Here is a 27,346-nt window from a genome sequence, read left to right on the forward strand (position 1 = left end):
TTCCTTTCTCTTCAATTTTCTGGAATAGTTTGAACAGGATAGGTGTTAACTCTTCTTTAAACGTTTGGTAGAATTCACCTGTGAAGCTGTCTGGTCCTGGGTTTTTGTTTGTTGGGAAATTTTTTTAAAAATTACTGAGTCCATTTCATTACTGGTAATTGGTCTGTTCATATTTTCTATTTCTTCCTGATTCAGCCTTGAGAGATTGTATATTTCTAGAAGTTTATCCATTTCTTCCAGGTTGTTCATTTTTTTGGCGTATAATGATTCATAGTAATCTCTTATGATCCTTTGTATTTCTGTGGTGTCAGTTGTAACTTCTTTTTCATTTCTGATTTTATTAATTTGAGCCCTCTGTCTCTTTTTCTTGATGAGTCTGGCTAAAGATTTATCAATTTTGTTTATCTTTTCAAAGAACCTGCTCTTAGTTTCATTGACTTTTTCTATTGTTTTCTTAGTCTCTATTACACTTATTTCTGCTCTGATCTTTATAATTTCTTTCCTTCTACTAACTTGGGTTTTATCTGTTCTTCTTTTTCTAGTTCCTTTAGGTGTAAGGTTAGGTTGTTTATTTGAGATTTTTCTTGTTTCCTGAGGTAGGCTTGTATCACTATAAACTTCCCTCTTAAAACTGTTTTTGCTGCATCCCATAGGTTTTAGATCATTGCATAGATGACTCTTTAAAACAAGATGGCTGTGAAGGAAATGTGGAAGTGGAGAGGTGAAGGGTCCAGGAAGATGAGAACAATATCATGGAGAGAGCAAGGAACCAAAGGGGCTCAGTCAAGGGCTGGACCCAAGTGCAGTGGGTGAGGCTGCCTTTGGGAGGAGACACAGGAGAAAATGGATGCTGGTACTATTATGTCTGAACATTCTTGGATAAGAAGATGTGGGCTTCAGACAAGAAGTGTCTCTATATAGAAGTTTGAGGCAAGAAGACATGGAGCAGATAAATGAAGTAGACATGCTGGAAGCCAGGAAGGAGGATGACAGGGAAAGGCAGAGGGCTTGCTGGGCCTGGTGGGGAGAGATCCTGGGTGTGGGCAAGTTCAATGTAACCACATAAGAGGTTGGTCCCTTCCTTCCTTGCCTTACTGCCAGAGAATGTGGGATAAGATTTAAAAGATCGAATCAATAAAGCACAATTATGGGATGAAGTTTTAGCAAATAATTTGCCCATTTTATTCATGAAAAAGGAAGGGAAAAACGCTTTTCAATAGTTATCCTATTAGGGGCTTTCCTGGTGGTGCAGTGATTAAGAATCCACCTGCCAGTACAGGGGACATGGGTTTGAGCCCTGGTCTGGGAAGATCCCACATGCCGCGGAGCAACTAAGCCTGTGCGCCACAACTACTGAGCCTGCGCTCTAGAGCCCGTGCTCCACAACAAGAGAAGCCACCGCAATGTGAGGCCCACACACTGCAACAAAGAGTAGCCCTCGCTCACAGCACCTAGAGAAAGCCCACACGCAGGAACAAAGACCCAACGCAGCCAAAAATAAATAAAATAAAATAAATAAATTTATTAAAAAATATTTATACTATTAGAACTGAAGGTTTTCCCAGAAAAACTAGTATGACCATCGATAAGACTAACTATGTGGGGGAAAAGCCTGGCTTCTGGTGCACCCTGTTAATAACAATACAGTCTGTTAAATACAAAGGTAACGAGAGGAGATGAGCCTGAGAAGCAGGAGAGTCAGTGAGGGAGGCCACTCATCCTTGACTGAGATGCCATGTTGCTGAGAGCGCTCAGGATTCCTCTTCAGTGTGGCTTAATGAACCCCGCAAGAGCCGCTGGTCGCTGTTCACTGAGGATGGACAAGGTCAGGCTTTGAGGAGGGGCAGTGATCAACGGACTGCATGGTCCCTCAGAAAAACTGTCTTGTCTCCCACGAGAGACACTTGCTGTCCCATCGTCCCTGTGAATACTCAATACTCACCTCACCTCGCTGTCTCCTTGCCTCTGAAGGTTTGGCCGTAAAGTATGCCTCTTGGCCACCACCCTCATCAGCGCCATCTTGGGCGTCCTGACGGCGGTTGCTCCAGACTACACGTCCCTGCTGCTCTTCCGCCTGGGGCAGGGGCTGGTCAGCAAGGGCAGCTGGACGGCTGGTTACACCTTGAGTAAGCACCTGCTGGCCTGAGGTTTCCACACACTGTAAGGAGCCACGGAAGTCAGGTGGGGGGGTAGAATGGGATGAAGCCGAATGTGGAGGTGGGTTTTTTTGGGGAAGAGGATGTTTGCAGGGTCTAGAGAAAGGGTGGTCATTCCAGCTGTAGCTGTTGTCTGCGTGACTAGGGCTGGGCATGCTGTCAGGATGGCCTCCTTCTCTCTCTCTCTTGCACGCTCTCTTTCTTTCTGTTTGAGAGACACTTATATAACCACTTTCATAAATCAGTGTTTCCTATCAACTAATCCATTTGGGAAAAGAAGATCACATGTGATGTGGTTACAACGATGGGGGTGTGCAGGAAGGGGAGGCAGGTGGGAGAGTATTTTAACATTTTAAATAGGAAAGAACCAGCATCTTTCAAAGTAAATACAACAAACTCAACTGGTTTGAAGGACACTAAACAGTTAGGAGAGAAGACATAGAGGAAATAAAAGAAGAGATAAACATAATGATTTGTAAAAATGAAGTGCAAAGCAATGTAATTCTATATACTATTTTTTTTTTCAAATTTTCTCTGAAGGGTAAGAATAGAAAATGAAAAATACTTCCTTAGAAGAAGGTAGTATAAGAACCATCTGTGCTTCCCTCGGCCGGTTTTGGGGCACGTCAGACAGCAGTGAGGATAACCCACATTTCTGCCATGTCTTGCCATCTCTGAAGACGAAGTCCTATGGCTTGGCATCCTGAGAAATAGTTCACTAGAGCCAAGAAAAATCATATTCCTCCCTTGAGAAACCATGAACATGCCGGTTAAGTGTAGTGAGTTCAGCACATATTTAGTGAGAGCCCAGCCACCTATAGGCTGAACGTGCACTACTTGGCCCGTGGTGAAGAGGATTAATTTTGAGGTCAAAGCTACACCCAACACGGACCGGCTGTGTGGTCTTACAGACAAGTTCCATAACCTCTCCGTGCCTCAGGCTCCTCCGCATGGGAATGACAAGGCTGTGAGGTAGATGAGGTGCCCCAGGCTGTGAGGTAGACGAGGTGCCCCAGGTGTAGCTTAGAGGGAAGCCCACCCCAGACTCCTCCCTGCAGCGCGCGCACCTGCTGCCACTTGGCAGGCAGGGGGCGAGATGGGGTGCCAAGAGAGATAAGGCCCCCGTCCTCCCTCAAGGAGCTCAAAGGCTAGAGAGAAAGGGAGACCCACCGGGAACCCCATTTACCCGCGGTGGAGCGAGAGCTACCCCTGGCCTCGTTCTTCCCGCAGCTGTCCCCGCTTGCTGTGGGCCACACCCCCCCTGGTCCCGTGCGCGTGGCTCCTGCGCAGTCCCCTGTATTGACTCCTCTTCTGCTCCCCGACCCCTCAATGTGGCAGGACCCAGGAGACTGTGCTCCCCCATCCCCCAGTCTGTCCCACCTGTGCCCCCCTCCCCAGCCCTGCTGTCCCCTTTACTTTCAAAATCCCTCTGGAAGCCCATCATCTCACTCCTCTGCTGTCTCCACGGCTCCCAGACACCAGCGTCACCTCACCTCCACGGTGGTCTCCCTGTGGCACCTACAGGCAGCAGCACAGTGAGCCTTTAATAGATGTGGGATCGCGTCACCCCTGTGCCGTGGCGGCTCTGCGTTTCCCGCAGTGGAAGCCAATGTTCTCGGCAAGCCTATGAGGCCCCCCAGGAGGGCGCATTGCCCCACTGACGGGGTCCTCGTCCACAGGGCCACCGCGCTGCTGTTTCCTCTGCCTGGAACTCGCTTCGCCCTTCTGTGTTCGGCTAAACTCCCTCAACTCTTGCAAGTCTTGGCTCAAATGTCATGCACGAGCTCCACCCCACTGCTCTCTGAAAATCTGCACCCCCTCCACCCTGGACTCTCCTGAATCCCCTCGGGCCATCTACCTTCTCTCTCCGCACAGCGCGCAGCGCGTTATGCCCCGGCTGTGACTTCTCGCTTGTGTGTGTCGTCCACTATCTCTCACGAGAATGCGGGCTTAGGAGGGCAGGACTCTGCCGACTGAGCTCACGATACATCCAAACACCCACAACACGCCCAGGTCCCTGGCGGGCACTCAAAGACCGTCGTGAAATTAACGAGCGCTCCCGGAGGTCGTGGAAAATAGTCCAGCGCGGCCTGGAGCCGATGGGAGGAAGGCTCCGGGAAAGAGAGCCCGGCAGACTGAATCCTGCCGCGTGAAAAGGAGAACTCCAGACGGCAGATGGGGGGTTTGCAGAAGGGGCGGCTGCAGGAGAGCCGGGACAAAAGGACCTCGTGGGGAGGAGACGGAAGGGCGTTTGGGGAAGGACCCCCGGAGGCGCACGGAGGAGGCGGGGGCGCGCCGCCCTGGCTTCTCTCCTCGGTGGAGCCCAGCAGTGACGCTTCTCCTGTTTCAGTCACAGAATTCGTGGGCTTGGGCTACAGAAGAACGGTGGCGATCCTCTACCAGGTGGCGTTCACGGTGGGGCTCGTGCTGCTCTCCGGGCTGGCCTACGCTGTCCCTCACTGGCGCTGGCTCCAGCTGGCCGTGTCTCTGCCCACCTTCCTCCTCCCGCTGTGCTACTGGTACTGTGTCCTCGCGGGGACCCCGTCTTCCCGGCGGCCAGGGCGGCCCTACCCGCAGGCCTGGGGCTTACAGCCATCTGTGCCGTTTGGGGAGCTCTGTCACATTCCCCCGGGGGCGCTGCCCTCAAATAGAGCTTCTTTCAACTCGCGTCCCCAAGATAGAGGCTGGGATGCTACGAGTCAGACAGAAGGGCGCCGAGTCACAAAGGAGGCATCTGCTGTCTGTTGAGTGAAGGAAGGGATGAAATGACCTTTGGGGAGTGTGCACATTAAACCGTTAGGAACAAAACCCGTTCAAGTGAGCTGTTAATCTTATTAGCTGTCAGCCCTTGGCAGGGTGAAGGGAGGGGCAACTAGACAGCTGAGTTTTTATTGTGGGGGAGGGAAGCGGGGGTCGGTGGGGGGTGGTTCGTGGTAGCAGAGAGCTTTGTGAAGAGAACGATCGCGTCCATGCAGCTTTTGTCACCGTTTTGCTGAGGGCAGATCTTTTCCGTGGGAGGCATCGAGTCCACCCAGTTTCTCAAAACTGCGGCTCTAAGTACACTCCCGTCCAGGAAGAGCCTGCTCCCTCCTTGTCAGTGTGAAACAAGGGGCCCTCCAGTGACGGGACCCCCTGGCTGAGTCCCGATGGCCGGGCTGGGTGAGACTATACCTGTGTGTTTTCAGATGACCAGAGATTCCCAATCTTTGACTTTATAACATCCCTGTCCCATTTGAAATAAACACCATGGTGTACTTGATGCTAAAAAAAAGTGACTATAGTTTATTTTGTTTTGGAAATATTTTGAGACATGTTCCACAGCCCCTGTCTTACGAGGAGGCAGCGGCTGTATCGCAAGGGGTAGGGCATGTGGAGCATGTATCATGTGTGAGAGATTTCCTGGGGTGGGGAGAAGGGCTGCTGGCTTCCAGGAGAGCATGGGACCCCCGCCCCGCCGGATGAAGGCTACATAGGAAGCGATGGTTCTCTTCTGGTCCGTCAATCCTAGCAGGTGGCACTAAGAGCACGAGTGACTCACAGAGCTCCTGTGTGGGCTCTGGGCCAGCACACAGTGGCCCCAGATGCTCGTCCACCAGACGCTTGAGGAATAACAGTCCCAGCGTGAGCCCCTGATCGGGGCTTAACATCAGATGAGCTCCGCAGAAAACGAGACGTCGTGATGATGTGTGTCCACAGGTTTGTGCCCGAGTCTCCCCGATGGCTGTTATCGCAAAAGAGAAACACTCAAGCAGTAAAGATAATGGACCACATAGCCCAGAAGAATGGGAAATTGCCTCCTGCCGACCTCAAGGTGACAGCCCAGCAGAGGGTTTCTCCCGTCACTGAACTTTGGGTTGCATTTATCACTTAGAGCATGCCTGTGGGGCTGCCTTGGGAGGCAAGAGGGCACTGGTGACATTTGGGGTGATGGGTGTGGCGGGCAGCCATGCGAGGACCGACCTCGGGGCGGGGGCCGGGAAAGGGGGCCCTGATGGCGTTTCCTGCTCACGGCAGCTTGGGTGCAGCTGACGCCCTGACTCCTTCCTAGATGCTGTCTCTCAAAGAGGATGTCACTGAAAAGCTGAGCCCCTCGTTTGTAGACCTGTTCCGCACACCGCACCTGAGGAAGCACACCTTCATCCTGATGTACCTGTGGTAAGGGCCCTTTCCGACGCCTGTCCCCAGATGGAACTGGTGGGCTTACCTGCATACCCGGGTACAAGTTAAAGACAGTGGAACAACTCAGGTGGAAAAAGAGAAGCATGAAAAGGAATTTCCAGATGGTTTTCCAGTGGTCAGAGAGCCCTTAAAAAGACACCTGATTTCTCCCTTGAGGATTGCATAGTAGAGGAAGGGCCTCATTTTAGTAAGAAGAAATTCTTACGTAGGAGAGGTCAACAGTAAGCTGGACGGAGGGTTCTCAAGGTTGCCTCAAATCCCACACGTCTCGTCTTTGGGGAGTAGCCGAGTCTTGACATAGCGTCAGAAGGTGGATGAGATGTCAGTGGCTCTTGGTGCTTTCACGGAGGAAGAGCCCTTCCTCGCATCTAAGACCTTTATAGACCCCGATGAGAGTATCAGTGCTTTTTTTCACCCCCCAATTAGGAAACTCACATCCACATCCAGATTCACCCATGTACCCCCGGCACACCCCCGGGGCTGCATCCACCTCCCAGGTAGCTACCTGGAGACGGGGTCTCCGCGCTCTTCCCTCAAGGGGCGCCGGGTCAGCTCCCGACATCAGGGCTTTCTCCTCAGCACGAGGGAGGTTGTTCAGTTACTCCCCGAATGCCGGGGCTGAGTAGCTGCACCCTGGGCTTCCCTTCCACTGGAGTCGCTCTGCTGCCCTGCCCTTGTGTGCCCTCCCATGAAATCAGGGTTCCAACTAAGAGGGCAGCCCCTGCCACCCTCAGTAATTATTTGCTGAAGGTGGAATGAATGACCACTGTTCCATAGAGTCCATCCCAGGTTCCTTAGATGCCAGGCTAACCTGACCCTGTCCCGGCAGCCCCGGTCACCGTGTCTCCAGGCAGGCCCAGGAGTCCTGTGCCCGCTACGTGATGGGCCTCTGCAAACACCCCGGGTGCCTGGTGCATTTCTCATGATGCTCAGTATTCGACTCAGCAATGTCTCTTCGGTGTGGAGGCCCGGGACGCTGCAGATAGGAAGGCTTGCTCCCCTCCTATATTACTCCACGGCCCACTCCCATCCCCTAAGCACTCCTGTCAAGGTGGCGGTTTTGTCCCCTCTGCTGTCTTACGCCCCTCCACGCAATCCTTGGGCAGATTCTGCTCTGTCTTGAAAATATACTGAGACTCTGCCATTCCCCGTCACCTGCTCTCTCAGGTCCCCCTGGGAGTGTCGTGATCTCTCATCCGTGTTGTTGCGGTAGCCTCCTCGCTGGTGGTCTGCCCCACTCCTGGCGGAAGTCCCCCAGGAACTGCCCACAAAGCAGGCAAAGGTCACGGCCCTGGTCACCCCCTCGTCCACATCCTCACCGGCTTCCTAGTACACCGAGAAGAAAACCAGATTCCTTGCTACAAGGCCTCACGCGCCCTGGCCCCTGGACCCCTTCTCCTGCTGTCCCCTCCCCTCCCCTCCGCCCCCCCTCCACTCCATTCATCACAGCATCTCGGAAGGGGTGCCCATCACTTCCTGGCTGTGTGACTGTCAGGCAGCTTCGTGATCTCTGTGACTCAGTTTCCTCATCAGCCAGTGGATATAATGATAGGACCTACTCACAGGCCTGTTGGAAGAATTAATGAGATAATATGTATAAAGGGCTTATGCCTGACAACTACAAATTGCTGTTTGTTTTAATGTGTGCATGCAATTCGTGGGTCCTGCCAAAAGATGGCAGCCCTGCACATTTGTTAACTGTTGCTAGTTTTTTGTTTGTTTTTTGGGGGTCTTTTTGGACAGAAAATTCAGGGTTCTCCATTCCTTTCTCTTGGATCAGTCTCTTTGTGGGTTAAAGGTGACCGTTCCCATTTAACTGGCTAAGCTAACCAGCATGGAGGACCCTACCGGGCTCATCTTAACTCACTGAGTTGCTGCCAGGGCCTTCCTTCTTGTATTCTTTTATTTTTTTAATTTACATTTAAAAAATATTTATTTATTTGGCTGCGTCGGGTCTTAGTTGTGGCACACAGGATCTTTGTTACAGCATGCAGGATAAGTGGGCTCAGTAGCTGTGGCGCGTGGGCTTAGTTGCCCTGCAGCATGTGGGATCTCAGTTCCCTGATCAGGGATCGAACCTGCGTCCTCTGCACTGGAAGCCGGATTCTTAACCACTGGACCACCAGGGAAGTCCTCTTGTATTCTTGACCCTTTGGTTCAACCAAGAATAATTTAGGACTAGAAACAAAAGCACCCCATGCTTCTCTGGGTGCAGCTTTATAAAACCAGGGGGTATAGTAATGAGAAACATACACTGTGATCTCAGTTTTGGAGCTGATGGGCAATTGGCATTTCTATAAGAAAATAATTTCTTATCCACCTAAATCTCTTCTCACAGTGTAAATACAGTCGACCCCCCATATCTGCAGGTTCTGCATCTGGGCATTCAACCAACTGCAGATCAAAAATATCCGAAAAAAATTCCAGAAAGTCCCCAAAAGCAAAACTTGAATTTGCTGCATGCTAGCAACTATTTACATAGCATTTACATTATATTAGGTATAATAAGTTATTAGAGATGATTTCAAGTATACGGGAGGATGTGCATAAGCTCTATGCAAATACTACGCCAACTTATACAAGGGTCTCGAGCATCCTTGGATTTTGGTATCCCGGGGGCTCCTGGAACCAATCCCCAAAGGATAGTGAGGAACAGCTGTACCAGTAGAATCATTCAAAGTTCCAAAATTATGTAGTTTGACCAAAAGTGACACACGGGACTCTCTGAATTCCCCCCTGAGTGGGAGTGGCTGTGCTGGTCCCCATCGGTCTGTGTGCCATTTTCTATGAGACTGCTGTTCTTTCCTCCAATATGGATGAAGGGGTCGTGCAGCGGGAAATGAGGTAAAAAGAGTAAGGGAATAGTGCCTGTTAAAGATGGTGTGATGTGTGGAGGGAGGATCACTGTGGAGCTGGAAAGACTTGGCCGACTTCTCCACCCTGGTGTGCTCTGGCTCCTTGCCCTTGGAGAGACAACAATGACAGCAGTAAAATCTCATCTTCACTGAGTGCCCACTCTGTGCCCGGAACTATACTGAGCACGTCTTGTCCATTACCTCAATGAATTCTCAAGACAACCCAAATTCACAGCTGAAGGAATTGAGGCACAGAGAGGTTAGTTAACTTACTTAAGACCACACAGCTCATACAGCAGTCTGATTCCTGAAACTGCTCACTCACCACTGCCTTCTCCTGCCCTTCCCCTCGGAGGCCGTTGGAGCATCTGATGAGGTAGGGCATATGCAGTGCTCAGGGCAGGGCCAGCACCCAGGTGCGCGGTAAACAGTAGCTACCATTGTTTGCCATTTCTCGAAAACGGGAACCTATCCTGTAAGTCACACCCTCCCATAAATTGTGAAAGGAGGGTCTCATCGAGGGCCCCTCAAGGGCCCCTTTCTTGATTTTGATCCCCCTCTTCTCATATCGCTCTAGAACATTCTACACCCAGCTCACGGTGTCCTTTATCCTCCCAGCCAGAATCCTAAATCTCCCCTCCTCCGGGGAGCTTGCCTTTGACCCGGCCTCTCCTCCCTGCTCAGGCTCACCAGCTCCGTGCTCTACCAGGGCCTCATCATGCACATGGGCGTCACCGGCGGGAACCTCTATCTGGATTTCTTCTACTCGGCTCTGGTCGAATTCCCGGCGGCCTTCATCATCCTCGTCACCATCGAGCGCTTCGGCTGCCTCTACCCGCTGGCTGGGTCCAATCTGGTGGTGGGGGCAGCCTGCTTCCTCATGATCTTTATCTCACACGGTGAGTGGTCCACTTTCATCATCTTCCGGGTCATTGAATTGTGGGAATAGTGTGTTAACTCTTTCATAAGCCTCTGGAACAGACACAAAGACAAGGCATTACCTGAGTCTAGAATCATTTTTTAAAACATTTACGTTGAGGTATAACATACGTACAATGATCCCATTATAAGTGTTCAAGCCAGTGAATTTTTACATGAGTGTATGTCTGGGCACCACGACCTACAAAAAGATAAAGAACATGGCCAACATCTCGGAAGGTTTCCTCACCCTCCTTGACCGTCAGTATTCACCACCCCTGCGTGGGTCACCACTACCCTGGTCTCTGCCACTGCAGATTAATATTGACTGTTCTTGAACTTCATACAAACGGAACCATACCACGCGTGCTCTGTGTGGCCTCACTTCATTTGCTCATCCTTACGTCCACGAGGTTCGTCCACGTTGTCATGAGAGTGAAGTTTGAACTTCTTCCTTACCGTGAGGCATCCCAGTGTATGAATACCCCACTATATATCCACGCCACTGTTGATTGACAGTTGTGTGGCCTCCAGTGTCTGCCTATTGGGATTAAGGCTGCAGTGAACATTCGAGCACATCTTTTCGTGGACAGTCATTTCCCTTTGCTACGAGGGGGATGTATGTTAGTTTTAGCAGATATAGCCAGACAGCTTTCCATGCGGTTGGACCAATTCACGCTCCCACCGCGATGCGTGAGCATTCCCATGGTTGCACGTCCTCACCAATGCTTGGTATTGCTGGCCTTTCTAACACCAACCATTTTGGTACCTGTGTGCTTTACTCCATAATTCTTAGCAATCCAAGATAAGCCAAAGGAGATTCATTTGGGTGGTTTTAATTTAAGTACATAAATTGCCTTTCTCATCTGTTACTTTTGGAAATGTTAAAAAAATACGAAGGCAGATTTGCTATTTTCTCAGTTTTTATTGCTTGTGCTCTGAGCTCATTGGTTTGAGTCGTTTGGGCAGGCTTTTGGATAGGATATTACGGGAAACGTCCTGTAAAATCTGTATTCTCAAGAACCAGGTTCTATAGATCAGGCTGGAAATTTAAAGAGATGGGAAAAGGTAACTCAAGTTTTTTTCTCCCTCCTTTTGTGGAGAGAGAACAAAGAAGGCAGGAAAAGAGGCAGAGTGCATCTGAAATCGATCTTACCCATTCTCTCCCCATCTCCCTTTTTCTGGAATCCTGGTAAAATGGAATGAATGGGCAGCTTTTTATTTTTATTTTTTAGTCAGCATGGAGTGCTGAGAGGGAGCCTGAGGTCGAGACTGTTTATCACCTCAGGGATAAACCTTAGGTGATTCCTAAGCTGAGAGGGGACTCAGGCATCACCCCCTCTGTCCTGCGCCCCCCGCAGGACCCTCCTCCCAGTGCCCGCCCTCTCCGCTTGCCCCCATTTAGTCCCCATCACATTAGATGATAAACCTTCACTGCCACCCACCCCCCCGCAGCAAGGAAATATTTCAGTCACTTCTATGCACTCGATGTAGCAGCACCTCGGCCCTAGGATCTCAGACGTGAGCAAAGCAGAGAAAGTTTCTGTTTTGTGGAGCTTATGTTCTAGATGAAAAAGAGAAGGAGGGAGAGGGACAGGGCGATAATTCTTTGTCTGGTGGTCACAGGTGGCCTTAGGAAACCTGAATGAAGTGGGGACGAGCCACGTAAGCATCCGGGGAAGGAGCTTTGCAGGCAGGGGAGCAGCAAGAGCGAGGACCCCGTGGATGGGGAGAGCTGGCACTGGAGGAGGAGCGGCGGGACCCTTGTGACTGGGGCTGGGCAGGCGGGGGCGAGGACAGCCAGAGTGAGGTCAGGGGTTAGCAGGAGATGCCAGCGTGGATTTTATCCCGATCATGAAAGGAAACCACCTGGCTCTGCACGGGGCGGCCACGCGGCAGGACTGTGGCTCTAACTGGGCCCTCTGGCTGCTGAGGAGAGGGGCCCGGGCCCTGACAGAGGCAGGGCAGTTCTCTGAGGGCAGGGATGCTGTGCATGTCCAGTGGAGCATCTCGCCAAATCGATCAAAGGCCACAGAATTTGTGACAAGGGCCCCCCTCTAGATTTCTGAGTGAATTCCTTTATCTTCTATCTTTTGGGAGCTGGGAGGTGTGGTCCCTCACTAAAGGCTTGACTTGGGTTCTCCAGCAGGCGGAGGGCAGCTGAGACCTGGAGAGACTATGACGGCCCTGGGCTGTCTGGGTCTTAGGGCCACCGGGTCCGCTCTCCCGGGAGCCTCATGCTGGCGGAGTGAAGGAAGCATGCCTTCCATGGGTAGCCGGCTCGTGGGGACAAGGGCCAAGATGACACGCCGTCTGTGACCCCAGAGGCTTTGTTGGTGAGCTGGCCTGTCTCAGGAGCCACTGGTGGTTTAGGGCTCGGGTAAACACCTACCAACCAAGTGAAGTGGATAATGGTGCCCCAGGAAGGAGAGGGCTTCCTGTACTTCCAGCTAATCAAGAACCGAGAGCAGTCTCCTGGGAGGAGGCGAGGGTTCGCTTTCCTCATGTTCTCAGACTGTTCTGAAAGGTGTTTGGGTTAAAAATGTGTTGGGAAATGAACACTCGACTGAGGATGAGAAATCTGGTCTACCAGCCCCAGGACTTCTGCCCGAGAGAACCATGCTGTTGAGGACCTATTATATTTCAGGCACCGTGCCAGCAACCACAGTATCCACGATAATTAAAAAGCCAACACTGATGGAGTGGTCACGGTGCACATCTGACACGTATTATCTCTAAATCTCACAACAACCTATAAGCTGGGTAAAATTATTCCCATTTTGCAACTGAGGAGACTGAAGCATGAAGAAGTAAATCGTGGACTTCCCTGGTGGCGCAGTGGTTAAGAATCCACCTGTCAATGCAGGGGACACGGGTTCGATCCCTGGTCCGGGAAGATCCCACATGCTGCGGAGCAACTAAGCCCGTGAGCCACAACTGCTGAACCTGCGCTCTAGAGCCCGTGAGCCACAGCTACAACTACCCAACACAGCCAAAATATAAATAAATTAATTGATTAAAAAAAAAAAAGAAGAAGAAGTAAAGCACTTGCCAGGTCCCACCGCTGACGGGAGGCCGAGCTGAGATTCGAAAATCACATTCGTCCCTCTGCCCAGCGGGGCCTCCCCTCATGCGTCATCATCAAGTCCCGAAACCTTTCAGGACTCAGTTTACGTATCCACAATGGAGGGGTCAGATAAGACAATCTTTCCGGCCCTTCCAGCTCTGAAGTCCAAGGTTCTGATCACGGCTTTTCCTGGCAACTCCACGGACACAGTCCTCACTTGCTCTCCACGCCCTCTGTGTGTTTCTTCTCCAGATCTGCACTGGTTGAATATCGTGGTAGCTTGTGTTGGCCGAATGGGAATCACCCTCGCGTTCCAGATGGTGTGCCTGGTGAATGCTGAGTTGTACCCTACGTTTCTCAGGTGAGTGCACGGTGGTGTGGGCTGGGTGGCCGCTGGCAGGGCTGTGGGCCAGCCAGGCTCGGTGAGTACCATCCGCCAAGATGCCCCAAGGGTGGATTGTCTGATACTGAGATGGGGGCTGGGCATCAAAGACAGGGCCTCGCCTAACCTGGTAGAGAAGGTGAAATGCACAGGTTCAGTGGACTAAGGGTCGCATCGTGCCCTGTACGGAGGGCAAGCGCAAGAGAAAGGCACCTGGCACAGAGGAGAGAGCCCTGGGCGGCGCGTGGGAGGCTGAGGTGCAACCCTGTCCTTAGCGCCGACCAGTTTTCTAAACTTCCGCAGCTCCACTGACACCTCTGGACATAAGTTGCTTAAGAGCAGTTCATATTTGTACAGTGACATACAGAGCATTGCCAGACATGGGCTGCGGGTCATCCTATAATATCATTGTGATCCCCATTTTACATATGAGAAAACTGAGGTTTACAAAGAGAAAGAGACCTTCCAAGAGTCACACAGCTAGAAAGTGGCAGGGCCCAGACAAGAACCCACTTTCTTTCTTTCTTTCTCTCCCTCCCCCTTCCTTCCTTCCTTCCTTCCTTCCTTCCTTCCTTCCCCCTTTCTTCCTTCCTTTCTCTCTCTCTCTTTCTTTCATTGAAGTATAGTTGATTTACAATGTTGTGTTAATTTCTGCTGTACAACAAAGTGATTCAGTTATGCATAATATGTATATATATACTTTTTCATATTCTTTTCCTTTATGGTTTATCACAGGATATTGAATATAGTTCCCTGTGCTCTACAGTAGGACCTTGCTGTTTATCCATTGTATATATAATAGTTTGCATCTGCTAATCCCAAACTCCCAGACTATCCTTCCCCCACCCCCTCACCCTCTTGGCAACCAAGAACCCACTTCTTTCTGACCTTGAAGCTGATGCTTTTCCCATGATGACTCTGTAAACATAGCAACAGGCCTAGATGACTCATTGCTTAAAGCCAGGTTTGTTGAAGTAGAATTTTCTTAGAGTAAAATTCCCCCTAAAAGGTACAGTTTGATTAGTGTTGATTATACTCGTTTCACCACCATCACAGTCAATGTAATATAGAGACATTTCCATCACCTCCAAATGCTTCCTCATATCCCTTTGTGGGCCATCTTCTCCCCTCCCACCTCCAATACCTGGCAACCACTGGTCTGATTTCTCTCCCTGTGGTTTTGCCTTTTCCGGAATATTACGTAAATGAAATAACATAGCGTGTAGCCTATTGTGTTTGGCTTCTTTCACTTGGCATCACGGGACCCGTCCACGCTGTGGCGTGTATCAGTGCTTCGCTCCTTCTTATTGCTGAGTAGTGTCCCGTGTGTGGAAGATGTGCCAGGATGTGTCTGTCCATTTCCCAGCTCGTGGAGGTTTGGGCTCTTTCCAGATTGGGGTAATTACGATACAGCTGCCAATAAGAATGCACATACAGGTCTTTGAGTGGACATATGTCTTCATTTCTCTTAGGTAAAAACTTAGGAGTGATTAATTACGTGGGACTGAGTGAACTGATGAGGATGATTATAATTTTTGTGACTTTCTGTTTGAATAAAAAAAAAAATCCCACAAGGACTCAGAGGCAAAAAATATACAAATCAATTTTCACTGCAAAGTAAAGGAGCGGTTACGGTGGAGGATTACTGGACTGAATGTCAATGCTATGACATAGTATGAGTGTGTTTCGTGTTTGGTAATTGCAATCATTGTTGCTTTGTGGGTCACATGGTGGATGTGAGTTTAAATTCATGAGAAACCGTCCGAATGTTTTTGAAAGTGGCCGCCACCAGCTGCACATGAGACAGCTGGTCGTTCTACATCGTCATCAGTCCTTGGTATCGCCAGCTTTTGAAAAAATAAGTAATTCTTGGAAATGGTGGTATTACTGTGACTTTTTTTTTCCCCAAGGAGAATTTTATTGATGGGACTAGTTTATTTCCCTTCCAAAATAAATAAGTAAATAAACAATTGAAACTAAACGAAGTAAACAATCTCAAATTTTTATTGTCTTCATAACAAAACAAAACATGAAGCTCAGAACTGGATCACTTGGCCCTTTCTCTTCTTATTTCCTCCCAGCTCAAAATGCCTGCATCTCTTAATAGCCAGCATCCTCTTAGATCTGCAGTTCCGCTCAACGCATTCAAGCCTCAGCACAATGTTCTTTGTAGTTTTAGCCTTTTTCCGGAAAATCGGCTTAGTCGGCCCACCATAGCCACTCTGCTTCCGGTCATACCGCCGCTTTTGCTGGGCACACAGAGAATCCTTGCCCTTCTTGTACTGTGTCACTTTGTGGGGTTGGTGCTCGCCACACTTCTTACAGAAAGTCCGGCGGGTTTTAGGAACGTCCACCATGTTCGCGAGGGCACTATCGGCACGGAAAGAGCTATTATTGTGAGTTTGATTTACATTGTCCTAATTACTAATAATGTTGAGCGTCTTTGCATGGACTTGTTATCATCTGTATCTTAGAAGACTTAGTTTAAATGAAGAGCATTTTTTTTTTTTTTTTTTTGGTGTACGCGGGCCTCTCACTGCCGTGGCCTCTGCCGTTGCGGAGCACAGGCTCCGGACGCGCAGGCTCAGCGGCCATGGCTCACGGGCCCAGCCGCTCCGCGGCATGTGGGATCTTCCCGGACCGGGGCACGAACCCGTGTCCCCTGCATTGGCAGGCGGACTCTCAACCACTGCGCCACCAGGGAAGCCCCAGATGAAGAGCATTTTTATTGTAAAAGTAATTAACCACTTTATTTAAAGCTTTAATTCTGATCTTTGTTAGAATTTGGCAGATTTCCTTAAACTCATGTTTCCTCTGTATAAATTGTTTCTTCTCCCCATGTCATCAGACCAGTGAAGCCTAAGAAATATTCCAGCTCCCCATATCCCCCTCTTACAGCGGGACAGCTCTCAGAACCCCTCCCTATGCCAGAAGGCACAAGGGTGACTCTGATTCACTCTTTCCTCTCTCCTGCCCATCCCTTTGTTAAAAGGTCCTCTCTCATATCCTCATCTGGAAAAGGTTGCTTGGAATGAGTACAAAGAGACGAAGACAAATGAAGGAGAAAAACCTACATCTGGCAGTTCTGAGCCGAGTCTAAAATAGCCGGGCCAAACAATTCCATTGTCATGGCCACTGGACCCAGGGGACTGACTCAGAATGTAAACTGCCTAAGGTACTGAGTGCCTGGCGCTGGGTGGAAGAAGGCCAAGTGACATGTCCTCAAGGAGCCCTTGACTGTGCAGAGAGTCAGTTTGATGAGGATTCTCAGTAATTAGGAAGGGAGGCCAGGTGTTCAGAAATAACTTAAACTTGATCCACACACACCACACACCAAAGTAAGGCAGTCATGAAAGTTTCAATATTTTCAATCAATTGAATCAAATTGAAATTGGAAAAAAGGGATTATTACTTTACAAACACTTCAAGTGCAAACAGTTTCTAGTTAAACCATTTTGACCCTGCTTCTTATTCATAGGAGGCTTTAGAGTCGAACGGCGTCCTCCTTCTAACTGTCTGCAACATATATTGTCAAGAACGTTCTTTTGGCTTCAGTACGCTCTGCCTTGTGTTGAAAATCATCCTCCTGCTTTTACCTCATCACTATATTATGAGCTCCTTGAAAGCAGGAACTACATGTCATACCTCTCTGTACCTCCTGACACTGTTCTATAGCTATGCTAACCAGTCACCTGGTGCTTGTAGAATGAACGAATGAAGTATCACAGATGTATGAACTTTAAAGAAGGGGCCTAGTTCTTCACTTCGTCTAGCGTCTGTGTGCTTATCAAATTTTTCTCTCTTTTTAAGACTTATTTTCTTAAAATTGTAAAAAAAAATAAGGGTGTCTTTTTTTCCTCCTCTTGGAAATCACACTAATGCTATGAGAAGAATGAGAAACAGAAGAAAAAAAAATGCAAATGCCATTTTTGAAACTAGGATGACCCTGAAAGACAATAGTGAACAAGAAGGGCTGCCTAATGCAGTGAGTCTAAGAGGGTCTGGAAGACTCCAGGGAAGCTCCCTGTGACAGCAAATTGGAGACAAGGCCAGTGGTTTTCCAAAGCAGGAAGTGTACATTGAAGGGTCTAACCCACAAGCCCTTGTTGCAATAACAGGGAGGATGCAGGGCTGGGGGCATGTGCTTCCTCCCCTGGGTGTTGTGTGGCTGGAGATGAGCCAGGGAGGGCAAGGCTGTGGGAGAACATTCAGGAACCTTTGAGGGAGCAGTGTGCTGTGAGGTGGGGTGGAAGAGAGAGACCCTGCAGGGTGAGAAGTCCTGTACTGTCAGCCTCTGTAGACTAGGGATAAGAGAGGCCAACGCATCTAAACACAGACAACCCTGGTCAGAAAGAAAACGTCTGGTAGCCTCGAACGTGCCCCTCCCCACAAATCCTTCTAAAATAGCTGATACAGAAAGAAATCAGAGTACTGAAAGAAGAAGAATAAATTAAAAAGTAACTTGCCCAGGAGCTATACAAATATATCATGAGATGAAAGGGGGAAAGGAAGAGGAAAAGCAAATGGCAAATGAAGAAAATGCACAGGGATAAATATTGTCAGAAAGCAAATAAAAAGTGTGGCCAAATATACTACAGCTAAATGCAAAATATTAATGAATCAATCATCTCTATAAAATAAGAGTGTAGGGCTTCCCTGGTGGCGCAGTGACTGAGAGTCTGCCCGCCGATGCAGGGGACGCGGGTTCGTGCCCCGGTCCGGGAAGATCGCACATGCCGCGGAGCGGCTGGGCCCGTGAGCCATGGCCGCTGAGCCTGCGCGTCCGGAGCCTGTGCCCCCGCAATGGGAGAGGCCACAACGTTGAGAGGCCTGCGTACCGCAAAAAAAAAAAAAAGAAAAAGAAGAAGAGTGTAAAGCAGAGATGCAAGTTCTTGGGAGACTATGTGATAAGACAATAGATGAAGTCAGCTCAGGCTAAAAAAAAACAAAAAGAAAAATTAAAATATTTGACAAATGAAAACTACTTTGAAAGCATTACAAAGGAGAACTGATATAGTAAAGGCAAGACAGGCCTAAGAATTGCAAAATAAGATTGAAATAAACAGAATTTAAAAGGCTTAGAGATCATGTTTAAACATATGTTCCCCAGAAGATAATTGAAATAATGAAACAAAAGAACTTCAAGAAAAAAAAAAAAACTTGAAGAAAATGTCTGAAAATAAAAGAATGCTTGGATTTATAATTTGGAGTGGCATATGCCGTGTAATGGAACAAACTGACCCAGAACACACACACACAACATCAAGAAAGGCACATCACAGAAACCTTAAAAAGCAGTCAGAGAAAAAAGACATCAGAAAAAGGAACAAAGATAATAAGGCCAGTAGATTTCTCATTGGAAACAATGCAAACAAGAAGGTGGTAGAACAACATCTTTGACGTACTGAAAGAAAAACTGTCAACCTAGAATTCTTGACTCATCAAAAAATAAACTTTCAAAAAATGGATGGAAAATAAAACCTTTTTCAGATATATAAAAGCTGAACAAGTTCGTCGCAAGCAGACCTGTACTACAAGAAATGTAAAAGTCTTTCAGAGATAAGGAAAATGATATCAGGTTGGCAAAAAAAAGACCCAACTCTATGCCGTCTACAAGAAACTAACTTTAAATGTAAGGGCAGAGATAGTTTAAAAGTAGAAGTATGGAAAAGATATTCCATGTGAACACTAATAAAAAGAAAGCCAGAGTGGCTATATTCCTATAAGACAGAGTACATTTCAGAGCAAAGACTATTGTCAGGGATGAAGAGGGAGGTCATTTCAAGTAGACAGTTTCCTTACATTTCCCCTCCGGCTTTCTTTGTCCTCCATTTCTTAATATCCTCTCTTTATCCTTCCCTGTCCCTCTATGTGAAAGAAAGAACTCTAATGACACCAACCAATTCTCCAATCTCCAAACAATTCTTACAATCCAATTCTGACATTAACTACCTGGAATTAGTGCAGACTTCACAGGTTAAGGCTTCGTCCCACATGACTGCCCTTACTTTAGATGCTAGTTGCAAGCCCCGCATTGTACACCTACACTTCTGACCACTGGCTAGAAATCAGATTCCCATGACCCCCTCCTTGATTTCAGTAACTTACTGTAATGGCTCACAGAACTCAGGGAAGCACTTACATCTACTGGTTTATTATAAAGGATAGAAACAGCCAGATGAAGAGGTACACAGGGCAAGGTCTGGAAGGGTCCTGAGCACAGGTGCTTCTATCCCTGTGGAGTTGGGGTGTGCCACCCTCTCGGCACATTATGTAGGTGTGATTGATTAAATCATCAGTGATTAACTCCATCTCTAGCCCCTCTCCCCTCCCTGGAGGTTTGGGAATGGTGTGTTTGCTTTAAAACGAGTTTATCATTTGGAAAATTGATTCACAGAGATGTCATCTTTTTTGTTCTCTGTATTTTATCAGGAACCTTGGAGTGATGGTGTGTTCCTCCCTGTGTGACTTGGGTCATCTTTTTTGTTCTCTGTATTTTATCAGGAACCTTGGAGTGATGGTGTGTTCCTCCCTGTGTGACTTGGGTGGGGTCATCACCCCCTTCCTGGTCTTCAGGCTGATGGAGGTTTGGCAAGGCTTACCGCTCATTTTGTTTGGTAAGACTTCGTGAAACATTTATCATTTCTTGTTTCCAGCTCAGTGTGAACACTCGAGAACTATTTGATGAGCAAATGGTACCCCCCAGCGAGTGTACAGAAGGGAAGGATGGCCCCTGCTCTTTCATTGGCTCCTGGATCACTCTGTCTTGCCTCACGGGGAAGATAAGATGCTGTTCCTAGAAGGTGGGGGCCAGAGGTTTATGTCCTACGGCTCTGGAGTCCAATAATTCATTCTATGGAATAGAATCGGAGAGAACATTTGACACAGCCTCCTGGTTTCTTGCGAATTTGACTCCCAATTTTTGTGTATTTAACATGTAATTGCTAGAGGTTTGAAGATGCTAGATTATCATCCCTGTTCTGCTTCCAGATCTTAACAATTGACAGCAGACACAGGGGGACAAATGGGAATCAAAGTTTAGTATCAGCTTTGTTACTGATTATATTGGGTTAGAGAAGGAGGAGGGGACTCTCCCACCTCTTCCCAAACCTACCACTTGGTGGAGGGCAAAACGGCTGCCCATGTAGAGCGTTTCCATGCCTGGGCCCAGGCGAACCCACGAGGGGCGACGGGGAGTGATGAGTAACAAGAGAGGCCCACACTACCCACATACATATCACCTAGGCTCCATATCAAATGTACATATGGTAACATAATATTTATATATAGTAACTGTAATATAATGTTATAGTTTATATATAATGTATGTTATAAAGTATTATATAATTATATATTACAACAAATTATTGTATATAACATATATTATAGTTACTGAATATAAATGATAATATATAAATTATAGTTAGTATATACAAATACTATATTATATTATGTTAAATTAATTAGTCAAAATTGAGTCCCATATTGTTTTTGAAGTACCTGAATCAATAAATCCCCTTAATACTTAAACATCAGTTACTGTGGAACTATATACTTATGTGGAAGTAAAACAAAGACAATATTCCCTTTTCTTACTCTGCCATTTCCCCAGTTATTCTATTGCTTTAATTTTCTAGATGTTCCCAGCTTTTTAAAAGTGACCCTCACACGCGAGTTACCTAGGCATCTCTTTAGTCAGCTGTCATCGTATGTAAATGGTATTGACCATATGCTCTAATGGCTCCATGTGAAATCTGTCTCATCTGAAGCGGCTTTGGGGCTAGTTGCCGGGGGAATGACGCTGCTTCTTCCGGAGACCAAGGGGGTCACTTTGCCAGAGACCATCAAGGACGCGGAGAACCTGCGGAGGTGAGCTCTGGGCGCTGGGGCAGACAGTCATCTGGTCTAAACTGTGAGATAGAATGATTTGTCTGTGATACTGGTCACATGGAGCACCAAGGTCCCTAGGTCACCCCCCGAGTTAACAGCTCTGAGTTGGAAGTTATTTTTAAATCAATCTTCTGTCTTTTTAGCGATTGTTGGTTCAGATTCCTTAGTGACTTTCTTCACAAAGAAGAATGACTTAAAACTTTCATTCCTATGATGGGGACAAGTGCTCAATGGAGTCCCAGGTCCTACCCTTAAAGCCAGAAAAAAGGAAAGGAAGGGGCTTCCCTGGTGGTGCAGTGGTTGAGAGTCCGCCTGCCGATGCAGGGGACACGGGTTCGTGCCCCGGTCCGGGAAGATCCCACATGCCGCGGAGCGGCTGGGCCCGTGAGCCATGGCCGCTGAGCCTGCGCGTCCGGAGCCTGTGCTCCGCAACGGGAGAGGCCACAACAGTGACAGGCCCGCGTACCACAAAAAAAAAAAAAAAAGGAAAGGAAGAAAGACAAAGCACTTGATGATGTGGTCGTTACAGGCTTGGTTCTCTGGATCCCACAGTAAGGACACACGTGTCCCTGGGAAGTAGAGAATAGACTCCGTGGACTCATTAAGGCCTGGGTTCAGTCCAGGGGTGGTCGCCTACTTGGCCAAGGGACTTTGGGAATGTCATGGACCCCTATAACCTTCATTTCCTCACCTGAAGAATAGCCACGATAATACTTGAGAGGGTTGCCGTGAAAGTCCAATGAGATAAAGTAGGTGATAGCGACTACTCCATTGCCTGGCACATAGTAGGTATTCAATAAACCTTAGATTCTCTCCATCCTTCTTGCATATGGTGTGATTTCCTCAGTGACTCTCAAACTTAGTATGCAGAAGAATGCAGACTCCTGGGCCTTCTAGGTTTCTGACTTGGTAAATGAATGGGGGAACCCGGAAACCTGAACTTTTAATGACAGTCGATACCTGTTCAGGCCCTCTGTGCTCCTTGCTTTGAGGAAATCTGCATTTCTCAGTGCTGATAAGGGACAGACACTCTACTTTAACTGTAAACACATCTTGTAATTGCTGGCAATAAGCTTCTTGTTGGTCCCAAGTCGTAGACATATATAGCTAAGGTTGACTCTCTGATTTTAAAATGTTTCATTATAATTTGTTAATAGGCACTTTGTCGTCTTTTAAGATGTTGTGTTTATCCCTTCACTCCATCTTCATGGCCATTCCTGGCCTGCCAGGTGAGGCCAGGGGCTTCTGCTCGAGCCCAGCACCTCCCTGTTCATCCTGTGTTCTTGATAATGCCCTGCACAAAGTATAATCATCACTTATTTCATTATCTGCTTTCTCCGCTATCCTAATTCCATAAATAGTGGCCACAGTCTCTTGCCGGAGAGATCATTTCAATGACACCTTCTTCCCTACTTTCCAGGAAACAAGGCCAGGGAATGGCAGTAGTGGTAGCTCTAGCTCACAGAGGGCGTCAGCTTCACTGAGTTTCAGGTGCCTTCTCACTCCATCCTCCCAAAACATGGCGAGGCAGCTCCTGTCATTAGCATACCCATTCTACAGATGAAAGAAATAATGACAGATACCCTCAAAGTCCCCAGCTTCAAAATGGAATGTTGACTGTCAGGTGATGGAGTGAGGCAGCAACACAACAGATGCTCTATGTGAAGGGTTGGCAAACTCTTCCTGTTAAAGGGCCAGGGAGTAAATATTTCTGGCTTCGGGGACATTGTCTCTGTTGCTAAGTTCTGCCCTTTCAGCAGGGAAGCAGCCACAGACAGGACACAAACGAATGGGTTTGTGAGCTCCAGCACAACTTTATTTATGGATGTTGAAATTTAGATTTCATCTAATTTCCAAGTGTCAAGAAATAATATTTTATTTTTGATTTTCAAAAACTATTTAAAAATGTAAGAAACTGTTCTTAGCACACAGGCCATAGCAAAACAGGCAGAGAACCAGAACTGGTCACTGGCGGTCTCTGCTGACCCTTGTCTTCTTTGTCACCTGCTGTTCTTGTTCTCACCTCTTCTTTTGAGACTTATTCCTGGGTACAACTTTGCAACAGTTTCTTAATCAAGCCATTATGTATTTTATTGAATTAATTAATTTTGATTAATTAATTAATTTTTGGCTGCACTAGGTCTTCGTTGCTGGGCACAGGCTTTCTCTAGTCGCGGTGAGCGGGGGCTACTCTTCGTTGTGGTGCATGGGCTTCTCATTGCGGTGGCTTCTCTTGCTGTGGAGCACGGGCTCTAGGCGCACGGGCTTCAGTAGTTGTGGCACGTGGGCTCAGTAGTTGTGGTACGCGGGCTCAGTAGTTGTGGCGCATGGGCTTTGTTGCTCCGCAGCATGTGGAATCTTCCCAGACCAGGGCTCAAACCCGTGTCCCCTGCACTGGCAGGCGAGTTCTTAACCACTGCGCTACCAAGAAAGTCCCCCATTATGTGTTTTAACTTAGATTTTAAATTTTTGATTGCTACAGGAAAGCAAAGCCCAAAGAAAACAAGATTTACCTTCAGGTCCAAACATCAGAATTCAACTCACAGGCACCCGAGAGAGATGCTCCGCTGGGGACCGGGTGGCAGAGATGAGGACAGAGTTATCATCTGAAGAATTGCTCAGAAGCCCTAAGCTTTTCCTCCTACTTGCCTGCCCCTAAGTCAATATCAGTTCTAAAGAACACTGTGCTTTGTTTTGTTTTATTTTCTTTGTTTTAAGTCTCTCAAAGCCCTGGCTGTCTTTTATCTACTTATCCTTTCCAGTGAAAGCTGTTGGTGGTTACCAGGTACTTAATTATCTAAATTATTTGGAAGGTCCAATAGAATTTAAATACTGTTATAAAAGAGACCTCCGTAACTGGTTTCCTAGAATAAGTATTGTTTTATTCACTCTCTGAAAGAAAATGTCTTTGTATTTGTAGGTGCCTGTGTTGGCAAAAGTATTTCAACATGTAGATTTCTTGGAGGGCACTTTTTTTTTTTTTTTCGGTACGCGGGCCTCTTACTGTTGTGGCCCCTCCCGTTGCGGAGCACAGGCTCCGGACGCGCAGGCTCAGCGGCCATGGCTCACGAGCCCAGCCACTCCGCGGCATGTGCGATCTTCCCGGACCGGGGCACGAACCCGTGTCCCCTGCATCGGCAGGTGGACTCTCAACCACTGCGCCACCAGGGAAGCCCAGCACTTGGTTTTTAAACATGGTGGTTCCTCCAGCAAACTCTCCCCGAGTCCCGCTTACGCATAAAACCTGCTCCTCCTCCAGAGACCAGAGGTACTGTGTGCTTTATTTTAGGGAAGACGTTTCTGCCACTTACATTCTAAGAATACTTTATTCTATTTCACTCTTGCTTTTAGTTCTTGTTGGAGATACTAGAAGGTGAACTCATGCCAACTATGGAATATCACAGTAAATATAGCAAAGAGAGGAGTTCAGTTTACTGTGAGTTAGTAGTAACTGGTTCAAGATCTGGTTCAAGAAGTGATTTCATTCCTGGAGTACACAAAAACTTTACTTAAATTTCTTTAAGCGTGAGACAAACCACAAAGGCAACATACTGGGCACCCTTCGGAGTACATTGGGGGAAAAGAGATTCTAATGTGAATTGGTGGCATGATCAAAGACCTGTGGTCGGGCTTCCCTGGTGGCACAGTGGTTGAGAGTCCGCCTGCCGATGCAGGGGACGCGGGTACGTGCCCCAGTCCGGGAGGATCCCACGTGCCGTGGAGCGGCTGGACCCATGAGCCATGGCCGCTGGGCCTGCGCGGCCGGAGCCTGTGCTCCGCAACGGGAGAGGCCACAACAGTGAGAGGACCGCGTACCGCCCAAAAAAAAAAAAAAAAGTTCCTCCTCTTTCCAGGCCTAGATTTCAGGCCCTTCATCCTCCAGCTCTCTGACTTCTTCTCCATGTGCTGACATCCTCTCTGACTCCAAACACTGGCGCTCATAATCTACCCTCTACAGTTTGCCGTCCAGTCCAAAGGTCCATACGTCTCTAACTGTCCAAAGAATGTTTGGTTTTTAATCTGCTCTGCTATCGTAGCCCCAGACATTAATATTAGTAATAAAATCTAGAATAGCTCTTCATTAAAAGAAGTACCCTTTAAACATTTGGTCGTTGACCTGCGTACGGCCAGCTTTTGTGGCCTAATCTTAGTCTCAGTCCAAATTTGAACTTGTGGCCAAGTGTCTTGGAAATACTTGTAACTTCGCTCGTGGTTGAGGCTGCCTCTGCCCTGCCTGCTGACAGAGTCAGTGGGACCATCTCATATGCACTCCAGGCGCCCATATTTTAGTCTCCCGTTCACACTTGCTTGAAAGAAATTAAGATCCAGAAGGAGTTGCTGTGAGTGAGAGGCCTACGTACCAAAAAAAAAAAAAAAAAGTACCGAAAAAAAAAAAAACAAACAGAAAGAGTTGCTGTGGCTAGGCCTATAGGGACAAGAAAAATTCAAAATTCAAAAGTGGGGGGAACGTTTTTGCCAAAGAGCAAAGACTGTCAGGGATGACTAAGGTCACGCTAAAAAGACAAAGATGCCTACATATGGAGGGCTCGTAATGGCCAAGCAGGGACAATTTCAACATCATGAAAACAGTAATTAGAGTCTATTGGAACAAGCTGAGACTATAAAAAGAGTCACAATCCATGATAATACTTAAAAGGAGCAAATAATAGGAATTGAGCCAAGGAAAAAGCACACATGAGTTTCCAATAAAGTTTATAAGGCATTGTATTAATTGTTCAACACAACTAATATGAATTTGCTACTCACGGTTAGATTAATGCCAAGGTTAACAATCATAAATCACAAACAGATGTAGAAGGAAAGAAAACATGCTAAAAATATATAACGTCTATGGTTTTATCATTTTAAATTAAAATATGTGGGCCATCCAGAATTAAACTGACCTGGAAACCAAGGTCAAGTCTTTCAGGGACTCATTCCAAGTTGAGAACGATAGGTTAGGAATAGAGCATGTAGACTTGCTTGGCCCACATGGGAAAAGATGACCCGAGCAGGATGGAGGGCTGGCAGATGGAGAGGGGCTACAGAGGTCCATGGGCATTGCCCCAACCATGACTCACGATGCCAACAGGTAGCTGCTGATGTGGGCCTGGCTGCCCAACAAGCCAGTTGTGTGTTGGGCAGAAACAGTCATGGAATTATCACCTTCAAAGATTAAAAAAAAATAATAATATTTCAAAGTGATACAATTTCTTAATTCATCCTGAAAAGATGGAAATTACGAGACTGTTCCTTCCTACCTTATCTGTCACACTCTAATAGTAATTAGAGTCAAACCTTCAAGTGGCACTATAAATCCCAGGCCAGCACCCTGAAAAATTCTGAAATTTTTGCAGACATGGGCTCTCCCCACTTCCTCCTGCTCTTGTGGACATGATCAGGGAGGGTGAAGACAGTGAAGGGGCCATGGCCCAGCGAGACCTGGTGAAGCCCACCTTCACGGGATTGCGTCGCACCCCACGGAGGAGCAAGTCCAAACTGTTGCCTTGATGATTGAATTGGAAGAGAACAATCAGACATGTGCACTTAAAACAATATGTAGGGCTTCCCTGGTGGCGCAGTGATTGAGAGTCCACCTGCTGATGCAGGGACACGGGTTCGTGCCCCGGTCCAGGAAGATCCCACATGCTTGCGTACCGCAAAAAAAAAACAAACAAAAAAAACACAATATGTATTCATCTCCTTTATTTCAGAAAATACGAGGGACTCACTTGATGATAATCCACTAACAATTAGCCGGAAGGCTAATAGGGGAGGGGCAGAATAAGGTGAAAAACCCATGACTAAAATAGATGACTAATAAGGACCTGCTGTAGAGCACAGGGAACTCTACTCAATACTCTGTAATGACCTATACGGGAAAAGAATCTAAAAAAGA

General features: G+C 47.6%; 2 protein-coding genes across 6 annotated transcripts in view; one reads left to right on the forward strand and one right to left on the reverse strand.

Moving 5' to 3' along the window:
• The window catches only part of LOC101317913 (solute carrier family 22 member 1), a 33,485-nt gene extending 9,358 nt beyond the window's left edge, over positions 1-24,127 (forward strand). The window contains exons 3-11 of one of the 5 annotated variants that reach the window (XM_033867937.1): positions 1,972-2,126; positions 4,507-4,675; positions 5,853-5,967; positions 6,205-6,311; positions 9,875-10,089; positions 13,428-13,536; positions 20,062-20,174; positions 21,327-21,426; positions 23,930-24,127. In XM_033867937.1, coding sequence (XP_033723828.1) covers positions 1,972-2,126; positions 4,507-4,675; positions 5,853-5,967; positions 6,205-6,311; positions 9,875-10,089; positions 13,428-13,536; positions 20,062-20,174; positions 21,327-21,426; positions 23,930-24,038 — 1,192 coding nt within the window. In that variant the 3' untranslated portion in view covers positions 24,039-24,127. Of the gene's footprint in view, positions 1-1,971; positions 2,127-4,506; positions 4,676-5,852; positions 5,968-6,204; positions 6,312-9,874; positions 10,090-13,427; positions 13,537-20,061; positions 20,175-20,213; positions 20,324-21,326; positions 21,427-23,929 lie in introns of those variants that run through there. The other 4 variants (XM_033867938.1, XM_073789804.1, XM_033867940.1 and 1 more) reach the window with 4 other exon arrangements.
• LOC101319564 (large ribosomal subunit protein eL42-like) lies at positions 15,531-15,914 on the reverse strand. Its single transcript, XM_019951481.3, has one exon. The coding sequence runs from the start codon at positions 15,912-15,914 to the stop codon at positions 15,594-15,596; it is 321 nt and encodes a 106-aa protein (XP_019807040.1). The 3' UTR covers positions 15,531-15,593.
• Positions 24,128-27,346: the final 3,219 nt, after the last annotated feature.

This window comes from Tursiops truncatus, chromosome 12 (genome assembly GCF_011762595.2).
Source record: "Tursiops truncatus isolate mTurTru1 chromosome 12, mTurTru1.mat.Y, whole genome shotgun sequence".
Taxonomy (NCBI): domain Eukaryota; kingdom Metazoa; phylum Chordata; class Mammalia; order Artiodactyla; family Delphinidae; genus Tursiops; species Tursiops truncatus.

Bases quoted from the DNA above. Each gene is read 5' to 3' on its own strand.
- LOC101319564 (XM_019951481.3), bottom strand. From the start codon at position 15,914: ATGGTGGACGTTCCTAAAACCCGCCGGACTTTCTGTAAGAAGTGTGGC.